We start from the raw sequence: 22319 nt of genomic DNA, 5'->3' as shown, positions 1-22319 counted from the left end.
CAACAAAAAAGAAGTATTTATGATTTTAGATTGAAAACTCTAAAGCAAAAGTAAGATCAAAAAGCAAAGATTTGGGAAACTAGTTTTTATTAGATTTTGCAGAATCTTATATTCATTCATTCATTCATTCATTCAACAAACATTTATTGAATGTCTACACTCTGCTATGCACTGTGGAAGCTTCTGAATACAAAATGATGAAAAAAAGGTCTTTCCCCCTAGAAAGCTTATAGTCTACTGAGGGAACAGACATTAAATAGACACTCACACACCCACATAAATACATATGCATATATATACAATTGGGCTTCCTTTGTAGCTCAGTTGGTAAAGAATCTACCTACAATGCAGGAGACTGGGGTTCGATTCCTGGGTCAGGAAGATCCCCTGGAGAAGGAAATGGCAACCCACTTCTGTATTCTTGCCTTGAGAATCCCATGGACAGAGAAGCTGGCAAGCTGTCAGACACGACTTAGCAACTAAACCACCACCATATATAAAATTATAAACTGGGAAAAGTAAAAGCATAATAAGAGACAGGAAATAGACAGGGAGTTCATTTACATTGGAGGGAGGGAGAACCAGGGAAGGAGCTCTGATGAAATGGTATCTAAGCTGAGACCAAGGGATAAACTGGAAAAAGCCAAGCCAGTTACAGAAAGGGGAAAAGTATTTCAGGCTAGGATGCAGCAAATGCAATAGCCCCTGGGTAGAATTTTAGAGCCTTCAGCAAACTGAAAGAAGGCCTATATGGTTAATAAGTGGAGAATGGCATAAGATGAGGCAGAAGTGATAGGCACAGGAAAAAAATTGTAGCCTTTGCAAGAAGCAATGAAAAGTTTTTATGTTATCCAAAGTGCAATATAAGCCTTTAAAGGCTGTTTATCATTTGAAGTGACTTTTTCTCTTGGATTACTAATCATACTACAGAGAAGAATATAGTAATATAAAATGTCTTCTCAGTAAATGAATCTTCACTTAGAAAATCTGTCGCGTGCACGCATGTTTATGTGTGTGTGTGTGTGTGTGTGTGTGTTAGTTGCTTAGTCATGTCCGACTCTTTGCAACCACATAGACTGTAGCCCACCAGGCCCTTCCATCCATGGGATTCTCCAGGCAAGAACACTGGAGTGGGTTGCTATTTCCTCCTCTAAAAGGAACTATACAAAGAAAGTGAAGTCGTTCAGTCGTGTCTGACTCTTGGCAACGCCACGGACTGTAGCCAACCAGGCTCCTCCATCCATGGAATTTTCCAGGCAAGAGTACTGCAGTGGGTTGCCATTTCCTTCTCCCAGAAAATCTGACAGTCACATGTAAAATGCACCATTTGGAACATTCATTTAAAAATACTAATTTGTGAAAATCCTAACAATTTCTGAGAGTGGGAATTTTTATAAGTTGATGTTGAAGAAAATTCTCCTTTCAGATAACATGTATCTTAAAATTACTATGAAATATATTCTTTCTTCTGAAAACAATCTCAGAGGAAAAAAATATCTGAGTTCCTCTAAAACCATTGGTTCTAACTATCCAGTTACTGTCTTGGTAACATGAACAAGAATACACATATATAACTTCACAATCATTTCTCAAACAATTAGGATAGAATAAATGTTGTTGACATACACATTAGATTGAATGTTATTTTTTTAACAGTGGGTTCTCTTACTCATTGAATCGCTTTAAAAATGTACCTACACACTTAAGCCTTATTCTAGTTCTAAAAAACATTTCAGAAAAACATATTTCTTAACTTATAGCACTGAAAATCCATTCTAATGCCTATAGTCATGGTCACTATAATCAAGTAAAATTAGTGATACGTGATTCTAAGTGTTTGCAGGACCCAACATATTTGAAAGTTTGATGAAGCAGTTCCATCCCTCCATTGGCTTACATGGTCTGAATTCAAAATTCTGCATCACACGCATGTTTTCTATTTGTTAAACCATGAAGTGTAGCCTCTTCACAAAACATATTCTGACACACATGAGAATACGTTTTTTAAATTCTGCTTTACACGGTGAACAAATAGCTTCCACATCTGAATATTGTCTTTTGCTAGCTGTAACTCCAGAACTTTATTATGCAGAAAATATCTGCAAAATCTATCTGAAAGCTCAGATATCCAAAAGAAAAAAACTCAAAAGTTTTCAGTGAGGTCAAGTAAAGCCACCAAGATTTCAAGACTCCACTGAGTTACATTACTATACTCCCCACAGCCAATAAGCAAACCAAACTGGCATGGGAACAAGCATTTGTTAATACTGACAGAATTCTTCTCAAAGCATCAATAACCCTTGGATTTGAAAGGCATGATGAAAGGAAGCACCAATAAAAAAAGGCATTTGAAACCCATGAAGGGAAATTTTGGAATGAAATCAGCAATTCCAACCATTCAAAGTATCTCCCACAAGCTCAAAAGATCCAAAGGATTTACAAAGGTTAACAGTAATAAAGTCACTGAGAATGAGAGATAACAGAGGAAACAGGAGACCCTGCTCAGAACACGAGGAACCAAGCACACTGAGTCTCTGAGCACTTTCATCTTGGGAAAACCTGGCTGACGTTCATAAACATCAGTTTCCACATTTTGCATTCATAAAAGTGGTCAGCAGCCCAAATGCAAGAGAAATTCGCATTATGTGTTGCACGGTGAGTTTGACAAGCAGGATCGAAATGTGAAGAAGACATTTTTGCAACACTTGAAGAGATGGTGGGATTCCGAGAAGGAGCTGCTATAGGCTCTACAGACGCCCGGGCAGGATCACTCAGCTGCCTGGCTTCTCTGCATGACTGGCTACAAGTGACTACGCACACATCCATGGGTACAGCTATGGGCCCCTGACCTGCTGTTTCTGGAGCCTGGGTTCGCAGCACATTCTTTAAGTATGGAGTTGGTCTGGATTATGAACATCCCTAGAACAAAGGCAGGAAGCTTCGAGTGTCAATCTCACTGCATGGGCACGTCAGAAAGCTGATACTCCCACTGCCTGCAGTTCCTGGAGGGCTGTGCAGATGGCTACACAGGTGGGTTGGATGGTCTTGGAACACTTCTTCTCTGACTCAAATGCCTGCTTTCCGGCAACATTTCCCCTCATGAAGATGAGTAGACTGTGCCGTCTGCAGCAGTGGCAGGAAAAGCAAGAGATGCCATCTCCAGTCAGGGCCCTTCTCCTCAAATGCCACCACAAGCAGCTCTGGCCCAGGATGGCGTCCCTTTAAAGATTGTTAGAAAGGAAATGACATGACCTGGTTCTTTTTGTTTTTGTTTTTTGTTTTAAGATGACACAAGAAAGAGGCAAGAAACCATGAAGCTGATTCTCACCCAGTTGAGCTGAGAGATGATAGTGGATGGGACTAGAGAGGCGGAAGGGGACAAAGGGAAAGGATGGATTCGATAATCCGGAGACAGAAGCATAGGGATGTTGATGAAGGTGATGTTAAGAGGGGAAGAAGTGGGCTTCTAACTTGAGCAAATGGGTAAAATTTAAGATATTTACTGAAATGGAGACAAGTGAGAAAAGATATACGGGAGAAGGTCAAGAGTTCAGTATGAGATGCCTGTGAAAGATTCTTGAGATGTCCAAGTCTGATAAATCAGGACTGGGCTGGAGAGATATATTTAGGAGTCGTCATTCCACAGAGGGCATTTAAAGCCATGGGAATGAAAGAATAAGTCTAAAGAGAATGTGAAATGAAAAGAGCCCAGAAGCAAGTTCTCAGGAATTCCAACAGTTAGAAGAGAATCTGGTAAAAGAGACTGAGAACTTATAAGCAAATAAAGGAAGGGAGAGCAATATGTATAAATATAACAATAATTTAAAACGTTGCAATTCTCTCTTTGTCTTGAAAAAATAACAGTTCAAGAACCAGTCAAATGTGCATAAGGACCAAAAAACAAAAAGCCGCCCATTAGATTTGTAACATGAAAGTGGCTGGCAAGGGAGAGAAAAGAGGGAGAAAGCAGACTGATACTCAAAGGAGAGAGAGAGAGACTAAAAAAGGAATAAAGGCCCTGAGAAGGTGAGAGGAGCTGGGCTCCAGCAAAACCTGTGCAAGGTGGCCTGTGAGAAAACACTACCCACCTCCCCATCTTAACCTGAGGTAAAAAGCTGGGGACAAACACTGGCTCTATCGATTCTAACAGTTCCTTTCCTTCTAAAGCAAGAGAGTGAAAACTGGGAATACCACTACAGAGAATGCAAAGCAATGCAAGCCTTCTAGAAGGTAAACTGGCTAAACATATGAAGGATCTTTATAAATCTACATGACCTTTGATGCAGTAAATTCCACGTCTAGAACTGTATACTAGAAATAATTAAAGGTTCATGCAAAGAAACATCTTTAGCAAATATTTTCAGATATGAAGATATTGTTGGAAACAACTTATGTGGTTACATCTAAATATCCAACACTAGAACTGGATATATATAAATCATTATATCAACAAAATGGAATACTAAACAGCCATTAAAATAATGCTACAGTAGGTATTTTACTGATGTAGAGGACTGTTATACTATATGTAAGAATGATAATAATTTAGCTATTCTGTAGCCAACCACCAAAATGGCGCTTACAAAGCCACATCTTTAGCATATCACAGTGCTTCAAATGTACTCAGCAATCAATATCTGGTACTATCATATTTAATAATAATTGTTGTGATACAATAGACTGACCTTTTAAGACTCATCCAACCATATTTTTCATATTTCTCTCTTTCAACATGATTTACACTCACTATTAAATTTTAAAACAAATAATTAACTCCATATTCCAAGCCATTCAAGAATCTATTTTTCATCTTGCTCACAAATTTCAAAAAATATTCTAACCACATTTCATCAGAACTGTATAAAAGGAAAAGAAGTAACTTTTTCTTGACAAGCCTTCAATATTAAGCATAATAAATCCATTTATTAATGCAACTAAAACTTCCTACATATCTTAGGCAAAATAAAAATATGTATATGTACATGCACATATGTGCATATACTTATAAGTATTTGAGAAATATAACAGAGACAAAAGCTATTTTCCTTTAAGACAGTTAAGAAAGCTAAAGCATTGAGAAATTACATGACTAAACAACAGAAGACAAAATCAAGTTGGTACATAAGTCTCTACCTTCCAAATCTGCTTTTTATTTCATATAATTAATCTAGCACATCAAAACAACTATTGTTTCTTTGCGTAGGCTGTCCATGAGCCCTCCATGAAGTGGTTAAAAATAAGGCTTGAAATTGAGACAAACTAAGTTTTGATGGAAGAAATTTTCACATATTGCAGTGAAAGTCAAAATGGTTTATATATTAACTTAAACTTCATGCTAACTAGAACAGTCTGTTTCTTAGGCTATCAAACATATCTTGTATATCTGCTTTAACCATCAAAGAAAAGTGTGCATTGTCCAGAAGTAAAGAATGTCCATTCTAAAGACAGAGATCCATGTTGTCCTTCCTGGGGATATCAATGCTAGTACTCCTTCGATGATGAGGCTCCCCTCCCAGAAGCCAAAGCCACACTGACTCACTGCGTAGGAAGCAAATAAATTCCTCAAAAGAATGCACCCTCCCTGTTACGTTTGATATTCTTTGTTCGGACAGGAGATAAAACCATGCTAAAAAACATCTTCTTTGGAATAGTTTCTAGAATCATCTGAGAGGCTGCCTCCCCGGCTACAGTTCTCCTTTTCCAGGCAAGAGTACTGGAGTAGGGTGCCATCGCCTTCTCCACCATTTGGATGAAGTAAAATTCTTTTCTATTCCTTTTATTAAAATCTCAGCTTATTTTCCATGTGACCTTGGGCAGGTTATTCATTGATCAGCACCTCAGTTGCCTCATCTGAAATATCTACCTCTCAAGATTACTGTGAGGTCAAATTAGACGGTGAAGGTTAAACACTCCAGACATAGAAAGTGCTCAATAATATTGTATTTACAACTATCACTTCAAAGCTGTAAAACAGTGTTACTCAAAGTGTGGTCTGAGAACCAGCAACACCAGTATCACTACAAATGCAAATTCTCATACCCCATTCAGTTCTACTCTGGGGCTAACTCCAGAAATCCATTTTAAAAACCTCTGCAGATGATTCCTATATCTGATAAAGCTTGAGAAGCAATGCTGGTAAGAAATCCAAAATGTAACTTAGTTCAAACCCTCATTTTACAAAAGACTGGACTAAAATCAAAGATATTCAGAAACTTGCTGAAATATATTCAGAAGTCTTACAGCAGAGCCGAGGTTCCAATTCAATCTCCTTATCCAGATTTCCTATATAGATCAGGGATTGTCTAGCTCTCCAACCTAGAGCAACACTAGATAATAAAGAAATGTGAAACTGTGTGCTATGATTCCACAGAACTAGAAAAAGAGAAATCAAGCTGTAAAACACAAGAGACTTCTTAATTAAACAATTTGTTTTAATCCCATGTTCTGTTTTTGAGAACTAAGTGTATAATTATTAACATATCTGAAAAGCAGAAAGAACAACACAGGCCTGTAAATAAGCTGCCAAAATGTGAGATTTTTGTGACCTTAACTGAAAAGGAGATTCACGTCATTTTTATTAGACTCCTAATAATACAGCACAATCAACAACATAGCACAAGACAATATAATGAATTGTTCTTCATTCTTCATTCATTTTCATTTGCCAGCTATAATTTCAGCAAAAGCTACCTGAGGTTTACATTCGATATTTTCTGAACTTCCTTACAAAAATATTCTAGAACACCCCAAAATGTTGGGTTTTTTTTTTCCTTTTGGAAGAATTAGAATCGCATACTGACAAATACTATAAGCAAATCTCTCTGAACAAATGATTTTCCCCTATGTTCAAACATCTGGGCTTGCATTCATTTACCTGTCTGTGTTTCCAATTTCAAAACTTTCAGTAATCCATCGTCACCACCACATGCTATGAATCCTTGGTCCTTGTTCCAAGATACACATTTCAGCTTCACGTTATTGGGCATGGCAACCTGAAAAGCAACCACAGCCACTCACAACTTTTCACGAAGGGGTTGGTAGTGAGTCTACGGGAGATGAAGGCTGCAGAAGAAGTCTTGCAGAAATATGAACCGTTATGAAAATAAGCATAATCCCTTGAACTGCCCGGGGCCCATTTGGGAAAAAGACAAAGAACTGCCCACAGAAAAAGAGCAGTGACTGCAAAAAAAAAAAACCAATGAGGGTGACCTGATGAATTTTTAAAAGGCAGGGGAGGTAAAGGAGGTATAAATCTCTACCTCCAATCCTTATTCCCTTTCCACACACACTTTGGCTACCTTTTTATTACTTTTCTCCTGCCCAGCGGCCCGTGATGATCCAACGAGTTTAAATCAGATTCTGATGAGCAACAGGTGAAGTAGAGAAAGAGAGGGACGCACACAGTGATCTGCCCTGCGGAGCCCCCCAAAAGGACCTAACCATGGGCAGGAATAGGAAAGATCTTGCGAGAGAGCGGCTGGCTCCGCCAAGAACTGTGTGGGTTCAGGAACCGGCAAAGGAAAGTCCGAGGCTGGACCGCGCAGGAAGGTGAAAGTAGGGATGGCGAAGCCTGGATCACTACGTATAGCCTCTCGGGCAGAATGCCGGAATCGCCTGCAGGTTGAGAAACCGGAGGAGGAGCGAGGGCGAACCCTGGGAAACTCACTTTCTTGCTCAAGTAAAAGAACATCCTGGAAACCCCGAGAGGACAACCCCAGCAGTCAAAGCCCGCCACGGGAAACCTTCTAAGCTGCGGATCGCGAGTACCAGCGGCTCTGGGAAGCTCTCGTCGCCCTGGCAACCGCCGCCTCCCGGTCGCATCCGGGGCGCCGAAGGGACACTTCCGGTGCCGCCCGTGCATCGCCGGGCGTAGGACGCCTGCGCGGACGTCGGGGTTGCTGGTAGAGCTGTTGTCACGGGCCCAATGCGGGGTTGGAGCTGGTAGATTAGCTTCTGGGCTTTCCTGCCCAGGGACCCGGCTGGCGCCGCGACTGTTAGTTCCCTGTCTCGTAGCCTCAGATGTCCTTGATCCGGACGGGATCCAAGGACCGGCCTCAACCTCGGACGGTCGCGGTGGAACTCGACTGAGGTTTCAGTACCAGCTCAGTAACGGCGCCCATTCAAATGAGGTCGTAAGGACGGGGTGTTGTGTAAGCCCCAAAGTCCCAACACTGTGAAAAGGAAAGGTACTTTACAGGATTTGGTAGGCTGGCGCCCATTGGTCAAACGAAGGTCAGTCAGTTCACTTCAGTCGCTCAGTCGTGTCCGACTCTTTGTGACCCCATGAATTGCAGCATGTCAGGCCTCCCTGTCCATCACCAACTCCTGGAGTTCACTCAGCTCACATCCATCGAGTCGGTGATGCCATCAAGCCATCTCATCCTCTGTCGTCCCCTTCTCCTGCCCCCAATCCCTCCCAGCATCAGGGTTTTTCCAGTGAGTCAATTCTTCGCATCAGGTGGCCAAAGTACTGGAATTTCAGCTTTAGTATCATTCCTTCCAAAGAACAACCAGGGCTGATCTCCTCCATAATGGACTGGTTGGATCGACTCTCAAGAGTCTTCTCCAACACCACAGTTCAAAAGCATCAATTCTTCAGTGCTCAGGTTTCTTCACAGTCCAACTCTCACATCCATACATGACCACTGGAAAAACCATAGCCTTGACTAGACAGACCTTTGTTGGCAAGTAATGTCTTTGCTTTTCAATATGCTATCTAGGTTGGTCATAACTTTTCTTCCAAGGACTAAGCGCCTTCTAATTTCATGGCTGGGGGAGCCCCAAAAAATAAAGTCTGACACTGTTTCCACTGTTCCCCTATTTCCCATGAAGTGATGGGACCAGATGCCATGATCTTTGTTTTCTGAATGTTGAGCTTTAAGCCAACTTTTTCACTCTCCTCTTTCACTTTCATCAAGAGGCTTTTTAGTTCCTCTTCACTTTCTGCCATAAGGGTGGTGTCATCTGCATATCTGAGGTTATTGATATTTCTCCTGACAGTCTTGATTCCAGCTTGTGCTTTTTCCAGCCCAGTGTTTCTCATGATGTACTCTGCGTATAGGGTGGCAATATACAGCCTTGACGTACTCCTTTTCCTATTTGGAACCAGTCTGTTGTTCCATGTCCAGTTCTAACTGTTGCTTCCTGACCTGCACATAGGTCTCTCAAAAGGCAGGTCAGGTACAGACACATTTTTCAGACCTTGCAAACCTTCCTTTGTGCCTTTGGGGTTTGGAGACCCCTGGAGCAATTTCAGGGTAGGAGAGATTTTGTTAATTCTGTTTGTTTTAGAACTTGTAAACAACTTATTTAAGCGGTTTGCAACCCATGGACTATAGCCTCCCAGGCTCCTCTGTCCATGGAATTCTCCAGGTAAGAATACTGGAGTGGGTAATTTTTCCCTTCTCCAGGGGATCTTCCCAACCCAGGGATCAAACCCAGGTCTCCCGCATTGCAGTGAATTCTTTACCATCTGAGCCACCAGGGAAGCCGATTTAAGCTGTTATTGCAACCTAAAGGTACTTATAAAAATAATATGTGTACACTTGAAACTAACACAACATTGTGAATTGCTATACTTCAATTAAAAAAAAAGAATTCATGTGAGCTTTGGCTATTACAGCATATAATAGTCATTGAGTCATAGCCTCCCATTTTTAAGTAACTGAAGTGTTGGTATTTTCTTGCTAAGGGTCAACTGTTCTGTATTCTTTTTCAACCCTATTTCTTTCTTCATTTCTTATCCTTTCTGAACATTTGAAGAGTTACAGAACCACCACAATTTTAGACATAGGGCAGAAACTGCCATGGAATTATTTAGTCTCATCTATTTTTTATCTCTGGCTTTACCTTTTACCATATATGTGGAAACCACTGTTGATTTGTATAATCTAGTGTGTACTTTATACTTTGGGGCTTCCAGGTAGCCCAGTGCTAAAGAATTCACTAGCCAGTGAAGGAGACGCAGGAGACTAGGTTCAATCCCTCCATTGGGGAGATACCCTGGAGTAGCAAATGGCAACCTGCTCCAGTATTCTTGCCTGAACAAAACTCCATGGACAGAGGAACCTGGTGGGCTACAGTCCATAGGGTTGCAAACAGTGGGACACAACTGAGCACACACACACTGTGTGTACCTTCAATTCAGTTCAGTCACTCAGTCATGTCCGAGTCTCTGCGACCTCGTGGACTGTAGCACGCCAGGCTTCCCTTTTCATCACCAACTCCCGGAGCTTACTCAAACTCATGTCCATCAAGTCAAGATGCCATCCAACCATCTCATCCTCTGTCATCCCCTTCTCCCGCCTCCAATCTTTCCCAGCATCAGGGTCTTTTCCAGTGAGTCAGTTCTTCACATCAGGTGGTCAAAATATTGGAGCTTCAGCTTCAGCATCAGTTCAGTTCGGTTCAGTCACTCAGTTCTGTCTGACTCTTTCAGACCCCATGAATTGCAGCATGCCAGGCCTCCCTGTCCATCACCAACTCCTGGAGTTCACTCAAACTCAGTCCATCGAGTCAGTGACGCCATCCAGCCATCTCATCCTCTGTCGTCCCCTTCTCCTCCTGCCCCCAATCCCTCCCAGCATCAGAGTCTTTTCCAATGAGTCAACCCTTCGCATGAGGTGGCCAAAGTACTGGACTTTCAGCTTCAGCATCATTCCTTCCAAAGAACACCCAGGACTGATCTCCTTTAGAATGGACTGGTTGGATCTCCTTGCAGTCCAAGGGACTCTCAAGAGTCTTCTCCAACACCACAGTTCAAAAGCATCAATTCTTCGGTGCTCAGCTTTCTTCACAGTCCAACTCTCACATCCATACATGACTACTGGAAAAACCATAGCCTTGACTAGACGGACCTTTCTTGACAAAGTAATGTCTTTGCTTTTCAATATGCTATCTAGATTGGTCATAACTTTCCTTCCAAGGAGTAAGCGTCTTTTAATTTCATGGCTGCAGTCACCATCTGCAGTGATTTTGGAGCCCCCCAAAATAAAGTCTGCCACTGTTTCCACTGTTTCCCCATCTATTTCCCATGAAGTGATGGGACCAGGTGCCATGATCTTCGTTTTCTGAAGGTTGAGCTTTAAGCCAACTTTTTCACTCTTTCACTTTCATCAAGAGGCTTTTTAGTTCCTCTTCACTTTCTGCCATAAGGGTGGTGTCATCTGCATATCTGAGGTTATTGATATTTCTCCCAGCAATCTTGATTCCAGCTTCTACTTCTTCCAGCCCAGCAATTCTCATGATGTACTCTGCATATAAGTTAAATAAGCAGGATGACAATATACAGCCTTGGTGTACACCTTTTCCTATTTGGAACCAGTCTGTTTTTCCATATCCAATTCTAACTGTTGCTTCCTGACCTGCATATAGGTTTCCAAGAGGCAGGTCAGGTAGTCTGGTATTCCCATCTCTTTCAGAATTGTCCACAGTTTATTGTCATCCACACAGTCAAAGGCTTTGGCATAGTCAATAAAGCAGAAATAGATGTTTTCCTGGAACTCTCTTGCTTTTTCCATGATCCAGCAGATGTTGGCAGTTTGATCTCTGGTTCCTCTGCCTTTTCGAAAACCAGCTTGAACATCTGGAAGTTCATGGTTCACGTACTGCTGAAGCCTGACTTGGAGAATTTTGAGCATTACTTTACTATGAGATATGTGCAATTGTGCAGTAGTTTGAGAGTTCTTTGGCATTGCCTTTCTTTGGGATTGGAATGAAAACTGACCTTTTCCAGCCCTGTGGCCACTGCTGAGTTTTCCAAATTTGCTGGCATATTGAGTGCAGCACTTTCACAGCATCATCTTTCAGGATTTTAAACAGCTCAACTGGAATTCCATCACCTCCACTAGCTTTGTTCATAGTGATCCTTTCTAAGGCCCATTTGACTTCACATTCCAGGATGTCTGGCTCTAGATGAGTAATCTACCATCGTGATTATCTTGGTCATGAAGATTTTTTTTGTATAGTTCTTCTGTGTATTCTTGCCATCTCTTCTTAATATCTTCTGCTTCTGTTAGGTCCAGACCATTTCTGTCCTTTATCGAGCCCATCTTTGCATGAAATGTTCCCTTGGTATCTCTAACTTTCTTGAAGAGATCTCTAGTCTTTCCCATTCTGTTGTTTTCCTCTATTTCTTTGCATTGATCGCTGAGGAAGGCTTTCTTATCTCTCTTTGCTGTTCTTTGGAACTCTGCATTCAGATGCTTATATCTTTCCTTTTCCCCTTTGCTTTTCACTCCTCTTCTTTTCACAGCTATTTGTAAGGCCTCCCCAGACAGCCATTTTGCTTTTTTGCTTTTCTTTTCAATGGGGATGGTCTAGATCCCTGTCTCCTCTGCAATGTCATGAACCTCCATCCATAGTTCATCAGGCTCTATCTATCAGATCTAGGCCCTTAAATCTATTTCTCACTTCCACTGTATAATCATAAGGGATTTGATTTAGGTCATACTTGAATGGTCTAGTGGTTTTCCCTACTTTCCTCAATTTAAGTCTGAATTTGGCAATAAGGAGTTCATGATCTGAGCCACAGTCAGCTCCCGGTCTTATTTCTGCTGACTGTATAGAGCTTCTCCATCTTTGGCTGCAAAGAATATAATCAATCATTTCAGTGTTGACCATCTGGTGATGTCCATGTGTAGAGTCTTCTCTTGTGTTGATGGAAGAGGGTGTTTGCTATAATGAGTGCATTTTCTTGGCAAAACTCTATTAGCCTTTGCCCTGCTTCATTCCGTATTCCAAGGCCAAATTTGCCTGTTACTCCAGATGTTTTTTGACTTCCTACTTTTGCATTCCAGTCCCCTATAATGAAAAGGACATTAGTCCTTCCAATTTATCTAATTTCCCCCACCTGAATTATTTCCCCATCCCCAGCAAATAATGTTTAAATCCTTTGACCTGAGTCTGTTGTCTCACTCAGCATACTGGGAAATTGACAATAAATCCTAGTGCCTTTCCTGTCAGATCTAAATGGGAGCTAAAATCAAATCTTCCTTCAGTCTTAAATTGTTTTACTTTGGTGCCCACACTTTAAACGAGCCAATATTCTTTTTTAATCCCAACATTCCTGTCTGCTTCCAAGGCCATTTTTATATATCCTATGATGTTCCTTGTGGCCAATTGTGCCTAGCTTAATGCACAAAACAGGTCTTCCTGAGAAATCCTTACTAAACTTAATATATTCGAGTAATACATATTTGTTTTCAAATGTATGTGTATCTTTTCAGCACCAGATTACATCCCTATATGTTTTCTGGCACCTGATCACAGGCTCCCTATACTGGATTCAGGAAACAAAAATCAGTTTTCTAAGCTGGGGGGATTCTAATCAACTGGTTAAGTTTAAGCCATGTTTAGTTGAAACTACTCATGGTCACATCCTTAAAAATTTGTCTCTAAATACCTTTCCATAGTTCTTGTACATGAGCTCTCATTTATTCCCCCATAATACCATTTCTTTGTGATATATTAATATAACTGATTGTTTGCTCAAATAAGTTTAGAAGATAGCACTTGCTGTATGTCAGATCCTTTCAAAAATGTTGACAAATAACATCATATGTTTCATATAATATTTATTGCCTTTGATGTGTTCATTTTTCATTTCTTCCTTTGACAGTTTAGCTTTTTGTTTTTTTGTTTCTGGATTTCTTTTCAGGTCTTTATTTTAATGTACCCTCATCATTATTTAATATGAATTTATGTAATTCTGTTTTATTCCCTCTCCCACAATATTCTTGATCAAAACCTTTCTATTTAACCTGAACTTAAAATTTTAACTTTGAGAGCATGAGATTAAATTATAGGATGAGTCATGACATTGTTTCATTGACAAGAAAATGTTTCATTTTCAAAATAATTGTAATTCAGCTTAATTTAAGAAAATACATGAGCAAAGTTTATATAAGTCAAAAAAATCATGACAATAGTATAGAGATATTGATGTTTTTATTACAGTAAAGACAACATAAACCAAAAAAGAATGAATCATCTGTAATTTAAAGAACTACTTTCTTCTAAAAGTTATAAGCTTTAAAGCTGAAAAAAAAATTTTATCAAATATGTAAGTGAAAAAAACAGGTTTATCATTAACATTTAAAAAAACAGATTATGTTGTTATAGCAATATTTATAAATATATAACTTCATTGATTGGATTCTAAAGTAAAACAAGTAAATTTAGAATTTTTTGTTCTTGGTAAATAGTTTACCACTTAACTCACAACTAAGTCTGTAGCTGTGTGTGTCTCTTTCTAACATCAGAATGAATTAAAAATGGCATTTAACAGCTCACTTAATCTACGTTAACTATATTTAGATATACGTATTACAATCCCCTGATCACAGCTTCAACAATACCCTGGCAAAAATGAGAAAAAAACAAAAAAGTATTAGCGAGATAGTTCTAAATTATATTCATCTCAATTTAATTATATGAACTTTTATGTGTAAATATCCTCTACAAGTTACACTCTAAAGTAACAAGACTAGTTTATACTATATCAAGAAAAAAAAAGATCAAAAGTTTGCATTTTAAGTATGGTTATCTTACTAATACAAACATTTTAAAATTAAATGGCTCAATTAGTAAAGAAGTAAAAAAAATTATGAAAACTTTTCTTCTATTTTCTACCAACTATTTCACAGTCATAGCTTAGAGACACTAAAATTTGCACTTATTTAGGGACATTTATTTCCTTAGAAAAATGATACTGGTTCCCAGAAGATTCAGTAGCATTCAGGCATTTGTAATGGCAGATTAGTAGCAGGAACATTCGAGTATGCCGAAGTATTTACTACACCAAATGCTCGTTATTTTCAGGTAGAACATTTGAGTAGTTTAACGATGTACTTGTCCATATTCATTTGCTTGCAGCTTCTCCAAAATGTCATCGAGTGACTAGTTGTTAAGGCCAAAACCACATATTTTTAGACATTAGAAAATGTAAACACACTTTCAGACACTTCAATACAAGGTAAAAGAAAAATGTAAGTTCTCATTGGAACAAAAAGAGTGAAATTTTCTCACCAAAAATCTAATATGTCTAAAACTCAGATATTCTGTTCTTTAGAGAGCAGGATATAAAGTGGCGGTCTTCAAGCATTTTTGTTCATATGCCCCCTAAAATAATTTTGACAAGTACTACCTTGTGCGTATTTAAATTATATGAAAATTTTCATAACCTTTATGTAACAAAGTATGCAACTTTGCTGTATTATAAATATTGATGCTTTAAAATAAAATTTAAGCCAATCTTTTAAATGTATCCTTTGTAATATTAATAACATACTGAATTATTACTACTATTGTTCTTCTAAAATAAAATATCTCCTTAAATTTGTATTTCCTTTCTGCTGCTTCCACAGAATTTTATTCTACTTGAATCTTGAAAATCTGTTCTTGAGCACTCTATTACACTTTCTGACATAAACTTTATACAGACAACAAGCACATACATGTTTACATCTAGATTACCTTTAAATTAATTTTCTTTGACCAAAGGCTCTAATTTTTTTTAATCACCTTGGTTGAGTTATCATTACAACTATGATGGGCACACAGTTGATCCAAACAAGTAAATTACAAATTTTGAGATAAAATTGTTACAAAATAAAAGGTAAATTTTAATTAGAAAGGTATCTCTTAATGGACTGAATTGGGAGAGATGTGTTTATGAAACCTTAATTTAAAAAACTGTTGAGGGACTTCCCTGCTGGTACAGTGGTTGAGAATCCACTGCCAATGCAGGGGACATGGGTTTTGATCCCCAGTCCGGGATTTTGCACATGCTGCAGAGCAACTAAGCCTGCCCACCACAACTACTGAGCCCACACTTAGACCCTCCCAGCCACAACTGCTGAAGCCTGTGCACCCTAAAGCCCAGGCTCCCCGACAAGAGATGACACCGCAATGAGATGCCTGCCGTGCACCACAAAGAACAGCCCCCTCTCAATGCAACTAGAGACAGTCTGTGTGCAGCAACAAAGACCCAGGATGGCCAAAAATAAATAACTTAGAAAAAAATTTTTGAATTGTCCTTTTATTTGGCTCTCTGGAGATTTTACCTTTCCAAGAAATTCACCTTATTAAAATTCAGGGTAAGCAAGAGATATCCCTTTCTTGTGTAAAGTTAGGAGATTGGTGGCACTGAAGTGAGAGATGGGAAAAGAAACTGCCAACTGACCCCAAGTTGCATTGTAAGCAGATCAGTTTACGAAGTGAAGTATTTGGAAACAGACTCCTCTAAAATGCTCTGTGTCCCCTCACATCCCTTGAATGTCTCTGCAAGCTCTGAGGTAGCTCTGCTGAAACAGCGCTGAACCCTATGGTCCTTGCCCTCTTACCATGTCCTCTGCCTGCCTTTTGTCTGTGGAAAACTTCAGTCCAAGAATAAGCTTAATCAGAGAAGGGAGAACTTTGGAAATGAAAACAGTCAAAGACTATATAATATAGTCATTAAGCACAGTCAGGGACCTTCAGTTCTTTCTCAAAGGTTATAATATTCTGAGCCATATCCTGTGAACTGTCTCATCGATACTAAAACACTAGGTGGAAGAAGTTAACTACCTGATGAGGAGACTGTAGGCAAGACAGAAGGTGCCACAATTCAGAGAACTGGCCGCGAAGAAAAGAGAACAAATGGACCTCAGAAGAGAAGGTTAAGTGTACCTAAAACAACCAAGATGATGCTGGTCAAACCACTGAGGACCAATCTGAAGATGACTGTTAGAGATTACTGTTCTGTTTCTGCATGTATCCCTCCACGCCCTGTCTATAAAAACTCTCACCCCCTGACCACCCCCAGTTGCCGGCATCTGAAATAAAGCAAACTTTCCTTTCCACCAACCTGGCTTGTTTACTGACTTTTGAGCAGCAAGCACACACTCTTTCAGTAACTATCACAGTTTGAATATTCCTCGAAGATCCCTGGGAACAGTGTTGTTAACTTCAGCTGGACTAAGAAAAAGTACTCTTCCTGAATTACTCCTTTGGCTAAAGAACTGCTTTTGAAAGTTTCTGAGGTGGTACCATGTTACATTTTGAAACCTGCTCTTTGACAACCTGGCTAAACAAAGTGTACAACTGTGTATCATTTGAGTTATCACACTCCATTCACCAGCTGACTTGTCTTGTACATGTACAGATTTTGAGTAAGAAAGTCCTATTAAGGAATCAGAATGATAGCCCTGGTTAACTAGAGCTCAATTAGGAGCTTATACTGCTGTAGAAAAGCACTAGAAAAATAATTACACTGCTTTCACATGCAAATAAAAATGGATGTAACAGTCTCCTAAAATATTTAAAAAGAGCTCTTAAAAAATCAAGGCTGTGTATTACTACTGTTCATCTTAAAACTTAACGAATAAGGTCCTTATCCTGTGACATGTCCTCAAATGTCCATTGTAAGACCTAGGTTGGCTTCCAGCAGAAGCAGAAATCCTTCCAAAAAGGATATGTTTCGAGTTCAGTCTCTGCAGATATGAGTTGACCTTATCCTGGAATGCCAGCGTGGCTTCACAGGCACAAGCATCTTCTGTGGAGATGAGTCTTCGTGCTTCTTCAATGGCTGGAGGCAGTGACAGTACACAGAACGTTACAGCTAATCAGAAATCATAGGAAATCAGGAAACTGACAACTCAATACTTTTATTTTTAAGACTTAAGCTACGTGCATTTTCTAGGAGATAAAAGGATGTAAGAGCACACAGAAAGAGGAGGAAAGACTGTGGGATGTGTCAAAGAAGAAACAGAGCTGTTGAGGAAAAGTTTACAATTGTCAAAGCTAGGTGATGGTTATATGAAGAGTTCTGCTGTTCTCAATGCTTTTGTGATGATCAGAAATTCTCCACGATACAAAGTTAAACTGTTTTAACACGATGTAGGGAGAAGCCAAGAATGCAGAGATAAAAAGACCATCTCCTTATGATACTGTGTCTTCATTAAGAAATGAAAATGTTCACTAAGGAGAACAGGGTGGAGGTTCCTTTAAAAACCAATGGCGGGAAGGACGCCTGGTGGAAAAGTAGAAACATTCCATCCTGAAGACAGACCACGAGGCAAGACTCAAAACTGGACTTCAGACTTGGAGACAGGAAAGCTCACTCCTGCCCAAGTGCATGGATGAGGCTTAAAGGGACCCTCTTTACCTGAACATGTCTTCTTGTCTTCATTCAAAGTGTAGCCCGTGTCACAGTCGCAGTGATAAGAGGCACTGCCGTCATACACACAGATGTGTTGGCAATCATGAGAGCCCAGGGCACACTGGTTAAGAACTGGCCAGGATTGGGGCAGGAGAGAGAATATTCACAAATTACAACCGGAAACGACACAGACTTCTAGGAGAAAGAAGCTTTGGTTTGGTCCCAACCGGAAACGACACAGACTTCTAGGAGAAAGAAGCTTTGGTTTGGTCCCAACGTGGGCACATATGAATCCTTCAGTCATCAGAGTCTCCCATGTTTCAGAAGGAGGGAGCCTCTTCCTGATCCCTCCCCCACAGCCCTTTCCTTGCTATTTCTTGCAAATATTTTGGGTTCTGCCTCTTTTTTTTTCGCTGTCCACAGTCCTGGAGGGCTGCACTGCATCTTAATTCTATCCCAGAACTTACCTCTGGCCTTTCCATAACACCTCCAAGCTCTCCAGCTATATATGGATCATCTTCACCATTACCAAAAATAAATTATTAGGGACCTACTCACACACGGAGTTAAATTTGATGCTGCACAAAAAAAGACTGTATTGACCGAGGGCTTATCTTTGATGCTTAAAGTGGTACAGAAAACAATGGCCTGAGAGCTCATGCACACACACAGAGAGAAAAATAATAACGATGATGGTGGTGCTGAGGATGTGTATGGTTGGATAAGAATGTATTTTTTATCTGTCACAAATACATCACAAGGAGCAAAGGCTTCCTGGGGAACATAGGTCCTTCTCGGCCATTACAGGAGTCAAAGTATTTGTTCCCCTCTAAATCTCCTCTTAAGTGTCATTCCATGCTTCCAAACTTTCCATGGCTCACTATTGTTGTTCAGTCACTCAGCTGTGTCTGACTCTTTGCAACCCCATGGACTGCAGCATGCCGGGCTTTCCTGTTCTTCACCATCTCCCAAAGCTTGCTCAAACTCATGTCCATTGAATCAGTGATGCCATCCAACCATCTCATCCTCTGTCATCCCCTTTTCCTCCAGCCTTGAGTCTTTCCCAGCATCAGGGTCTTTTCCAATGAGTCAGTTCTTTGCATCAGGTGGCCAAAGTACTAGAGCTTCAGCCTCGGCATCAATCCTTCCAATGTATATTCAGGGTTGATTTTCTTAAAGTCTGCTTATTTTATCACTATTTCCATTGTTTCCCCATCTCTTTGAAATGAAGTGATGGGTCCAGATGCCATGATTTAAGTTTTTTTGAATGTTGAGTTTTAAGCCAGCTTTTTCACTCTCCTCTTTCACCTTCATCTATAGCTCACTACTGCCTATAAAAGAGCTTTTCATGGCACAGAAGGCCCTAGATAATCTAACCACAATGTCTTTCCAACTTTTACACTGATATTCCCTTCACTACTACAATTCAGATGTTTCCAGCAAAATGCCTACTAGCAGAGCATTTTTTTTCCCCTCAGCCCAGCTTAGCAGCAACTCCAGAGACAACAAGGGGACATGCCTCCAGCCCCCAGCCCCTGATCTGGGGCCCCACGGTTAATTTACTAGCTTTCCCACTGCTCAGCGAGGGGAAGGCAGGCCAGTAGAGGGGCTCTGCCCCATGTTGTGTACCCTAGTTTTAGCATGGCATCCATTATTGCTGTAAAATATATAAATACTGATTTCCCACCACTGCATCTTTCTTTTTCTATCTCCTTTTGCTGTCATGTGCTTTGCACCATGAGAGAGTGTAGCTCAGTGTTTGAGAACTACGAACCACCAGATCAAGTGCCTGGGTTCAAATCCTGGCTCTGCTACTTACTAGCCAAGTGACCACCAGCAAGTTACTCAGGTGCTATGAGTTTATTTGCTGTGAGCAGTAAATGTGTGACTGTTGCTAAAATGCCTGGAACAGCACATGGCACCCAGCAGACACTGAAGAATGTGGATGAACCGTTACCTGGAATTGCTGCCTTAACTGAAGTCTGTCTTAACAGAAAATCTCCTTTGATTTCTTCTTTTTAATAAAGTGGTTCATTTTATTCCATAATATCTGTTAGTTTACTTGTAAATGTACTTTGTTTCCTTTCGCAGGTCTTCAGAGAAGAGCAGCCTTGAATCCTCTCCACCCAGAGGACTTAGTCCCACCCACCTCAACAAATTGACACAAACCCCTCCCCTTGCCCGTGCCCCCTCCACTCCTCCAGTCCCCGCCCTTCGGCCATCCCCAGCCTCTCCTTAGTATGGACTCTCACTACCAGTCGCTGCTTTCTTAAGGTACTGATTCGGGAGTAATCAAAACAGTGGCATTGGCATATATACACCACCATAGGTAAAACAGATCGCTAGTGGGGAGCTGCTATATAACACAGGGAGCCCAGATCAGCGCTCTGTGATGACTTAAAGGAGTGGGATGGAGGTGAGTGGGAGGGAGGCTCAAGAGGGAGGTGATATATGTATCCTTATGGCCGATTCACGTTGTTGTACAGCAGAAACTAACACAACATTGTAAAGCAATTATCCTCCAATGTTTAAAAAAAAAAATGACGCTTTTTTGGTTTTGCACCCAACCTGTCGTAACTCAGAGGCAGAAGCTGATGCTTCCTTACATGCCCACAAGGTGAAGCACAGTCCTGGGAACAAAATAGGGGTTCAGTACTATTTTATTGATCTCATTCTTTTTTAAAGGGCGAATTGGTGATGTGCCACTTCTTTTAATCTCTCTTGAAAAGGTCACATATTACACCTCCTCAAGGAAGAGGAGAGTATACATAAAATCTAAAAAAAAAAAAAAAAAAATACTGACTATACCCAAATTAAACACCACCTTGAGAGCTAGGAATTTCTCAGAGGACTGCTTTTACATTATAAATGCCACTCTGTTCTCCCAGTGAGTTTAAATCAAATTAATGAGGATTAGCAGTTCTGGCATGGGCTCCCTTACCAAGTCATAAGCCTCAGATTCACCCAAGATTGATCATCTAGAAACTGTCAGGGAAGGACTTGCTTCAAACTTACTGGAAGATCTGTGTGGGTCTAATTCAGTCATTTACAAAGCCTCCTTCACTAAAAATGATCCAGCTTTAAGTCGAACACTACAGAAAAGTTCCAGGCCTAGTTTTAATTGGAAAAAGATCAGTTCAGCCTATCACACCAAATAGTTACTGTCCCACTGACTTCCTCCAAAGTTTCCTATTTGCTTTTCAGAGATATAAAATTTTCCTGGACCGTACATCCAATTAGCTCTTCTTATATCCCCCACTCCCTGCCCATTATCCAGTAATTTTCTGAAGTGAGCTATGTTTGCAAAACCTAGTGAGCTCATTGCCTCCCTAGCAGTGTGTGCCTTGGTCTGTAAGCATGGTAGAATGTTCGAAGTCCAATTGCTTACCTTACCTTTAAGAATTTCTCTCATGGTGAATTGAAAGTTAGTTTCACTGCAGTAGAAAAGGTCCCATATGAAAGAATTTACTGAGTGGACCTTACCTGAACATGTCTTCTTATCTTCATTCAGAGTATAGCCCTCGTAGCACTCACAATGGTGGGACCCAGCTCTGTCATTCACACAGATGTGCTGGCAGCCATGCGTGCCCAAAGCACAGTGATCTTGAGCTGCCAAGTGGAAGTCCAGAAGAAAAGAAATTAAATGTGGAGAGGTCTTTTCTTACCCATATGTAGAAATCTTATTGCAGCTAGCAATGCAAAAAAGAACTTACTAGAAACCACCAAAGCCATCAAAGAGTAATATTTGCCCTTATTAGAAATTATTTGAGTAAAACAAACTCCTACATACACAACACTTAGTCTTCTATTTTCCCCTACTCCTTTTCATAATCTATGCTGAGGTTATATTGTTGGGTGTTTTTTTTTTTTTTTTTTGGTTTGTTTGTTTGTCTGGCCTCACCATGTGGCATATGTGATCTTAGTTTCCTCACCAGGGATTGAACCCACAGCCACTGCATTGGAAGCATGGGGTCTTCACCACTGGACTGCCAGGGAAGTCTCATAAATACTTTCTAAAGCGTTCCTTTTAGATTTGCTGTATTTATGCTGAATCAGAGGGGTTCTAACACTTGTGGAACTAATTATACTAGATTCAGAAAGACACAGAATCCACGTTTGAGGACGGTAGCTCAGTCCTCTCCTGTAATAAATGAGGAAATTGAGTCTAAAGGAGATCAAC

General features: G+C 40.3%; 2 protein-coding genes and 1 pseudogene across 5 annotated transcripts in view; all 3 read right to left on the bottom strand.

Moving 5' to 3' along the window:
* Positions 1-7813, bottom strand: part of WDR35 (WD repeat domain 35) — a 56475-nt gene extending 48662 nt beyond the window's left edge. For both annotated transcript variants that reach the window (XM_040224998.1, XM_040224999.1), the window contains exons 1-2: positions 7667-7813; positions 6875-6992 (exon numbers count right to left, since the gene is read on the bottom strand). In XM_040224998.1, the coding sequence (XP_040080932.1) occupies positions 6875-6992; positions 7667-7690 (142 nt within the window). In that variant the 5' untranslated portion in view covers positions 7691-7813. The remainder of the gene's footprint in view (positions 1-6874; positions 6993-7666) is intronic.
* Positions 1814-4593, bottom strand: LOC120851787 (annotated as a pseudogene).
* A 5650-nt stretch (positions 7814-13463) lies between the features above and the next one.
* The window catches only part of MATN3 (matrilin 3), a 14306-nt gene continuing 5450 nt past the window's right edge, over positions 13464-22319 (bottom strand). Inside the window, exons 3-6 of one of the 3 annotated variants that reach the window (XM_040224997.1) lie at positions 21623-21748; positions 18146-18271; positions 17456-17566; positions 13464-14894 (exon numbers count right to left, since the gene is read on the bottom strand). In XM_040224997.1, the coding sequence (XP_040080931.1) occupies positions 14839-14894; positions 17456-17566; positions 18146-18271; positions 21623-21748 (419 nt within the window). In that variant the 3' untranslated portion in view covers positions 13464-14838. The remainder of the gene's footprint in view (positions 14895-17455; positions 17567-18145; positions 18272-21622; positions 21749-22319) is intronic. The other 2 variants (XM_040224995.1, XM_040224996.1) reach the window with 2 other exon arrangements.

This window comes from Oryx dammah, unplaced genomic scaffold, assembly GCF_014754425.2.
Source record: "Oryx dammah isolate SB20612 unplaced genomic scaffold, SCBI_Odam_1.1 HiC_scaffold_25, whole genome shotgun sequence".
Classification (NCBI taxonomy): domain Eukaryota; kingdom Metazoa; phylum Chordata; class Mammalia; order Artiodactyla; family Bovidae; genus Oryx; species Oryx dammah.
The sequence above is the reverse complement of the archived record's forward strand: the minus strand, read 5'-3'. Positions and strand labels throughout refer to the sequence as shown.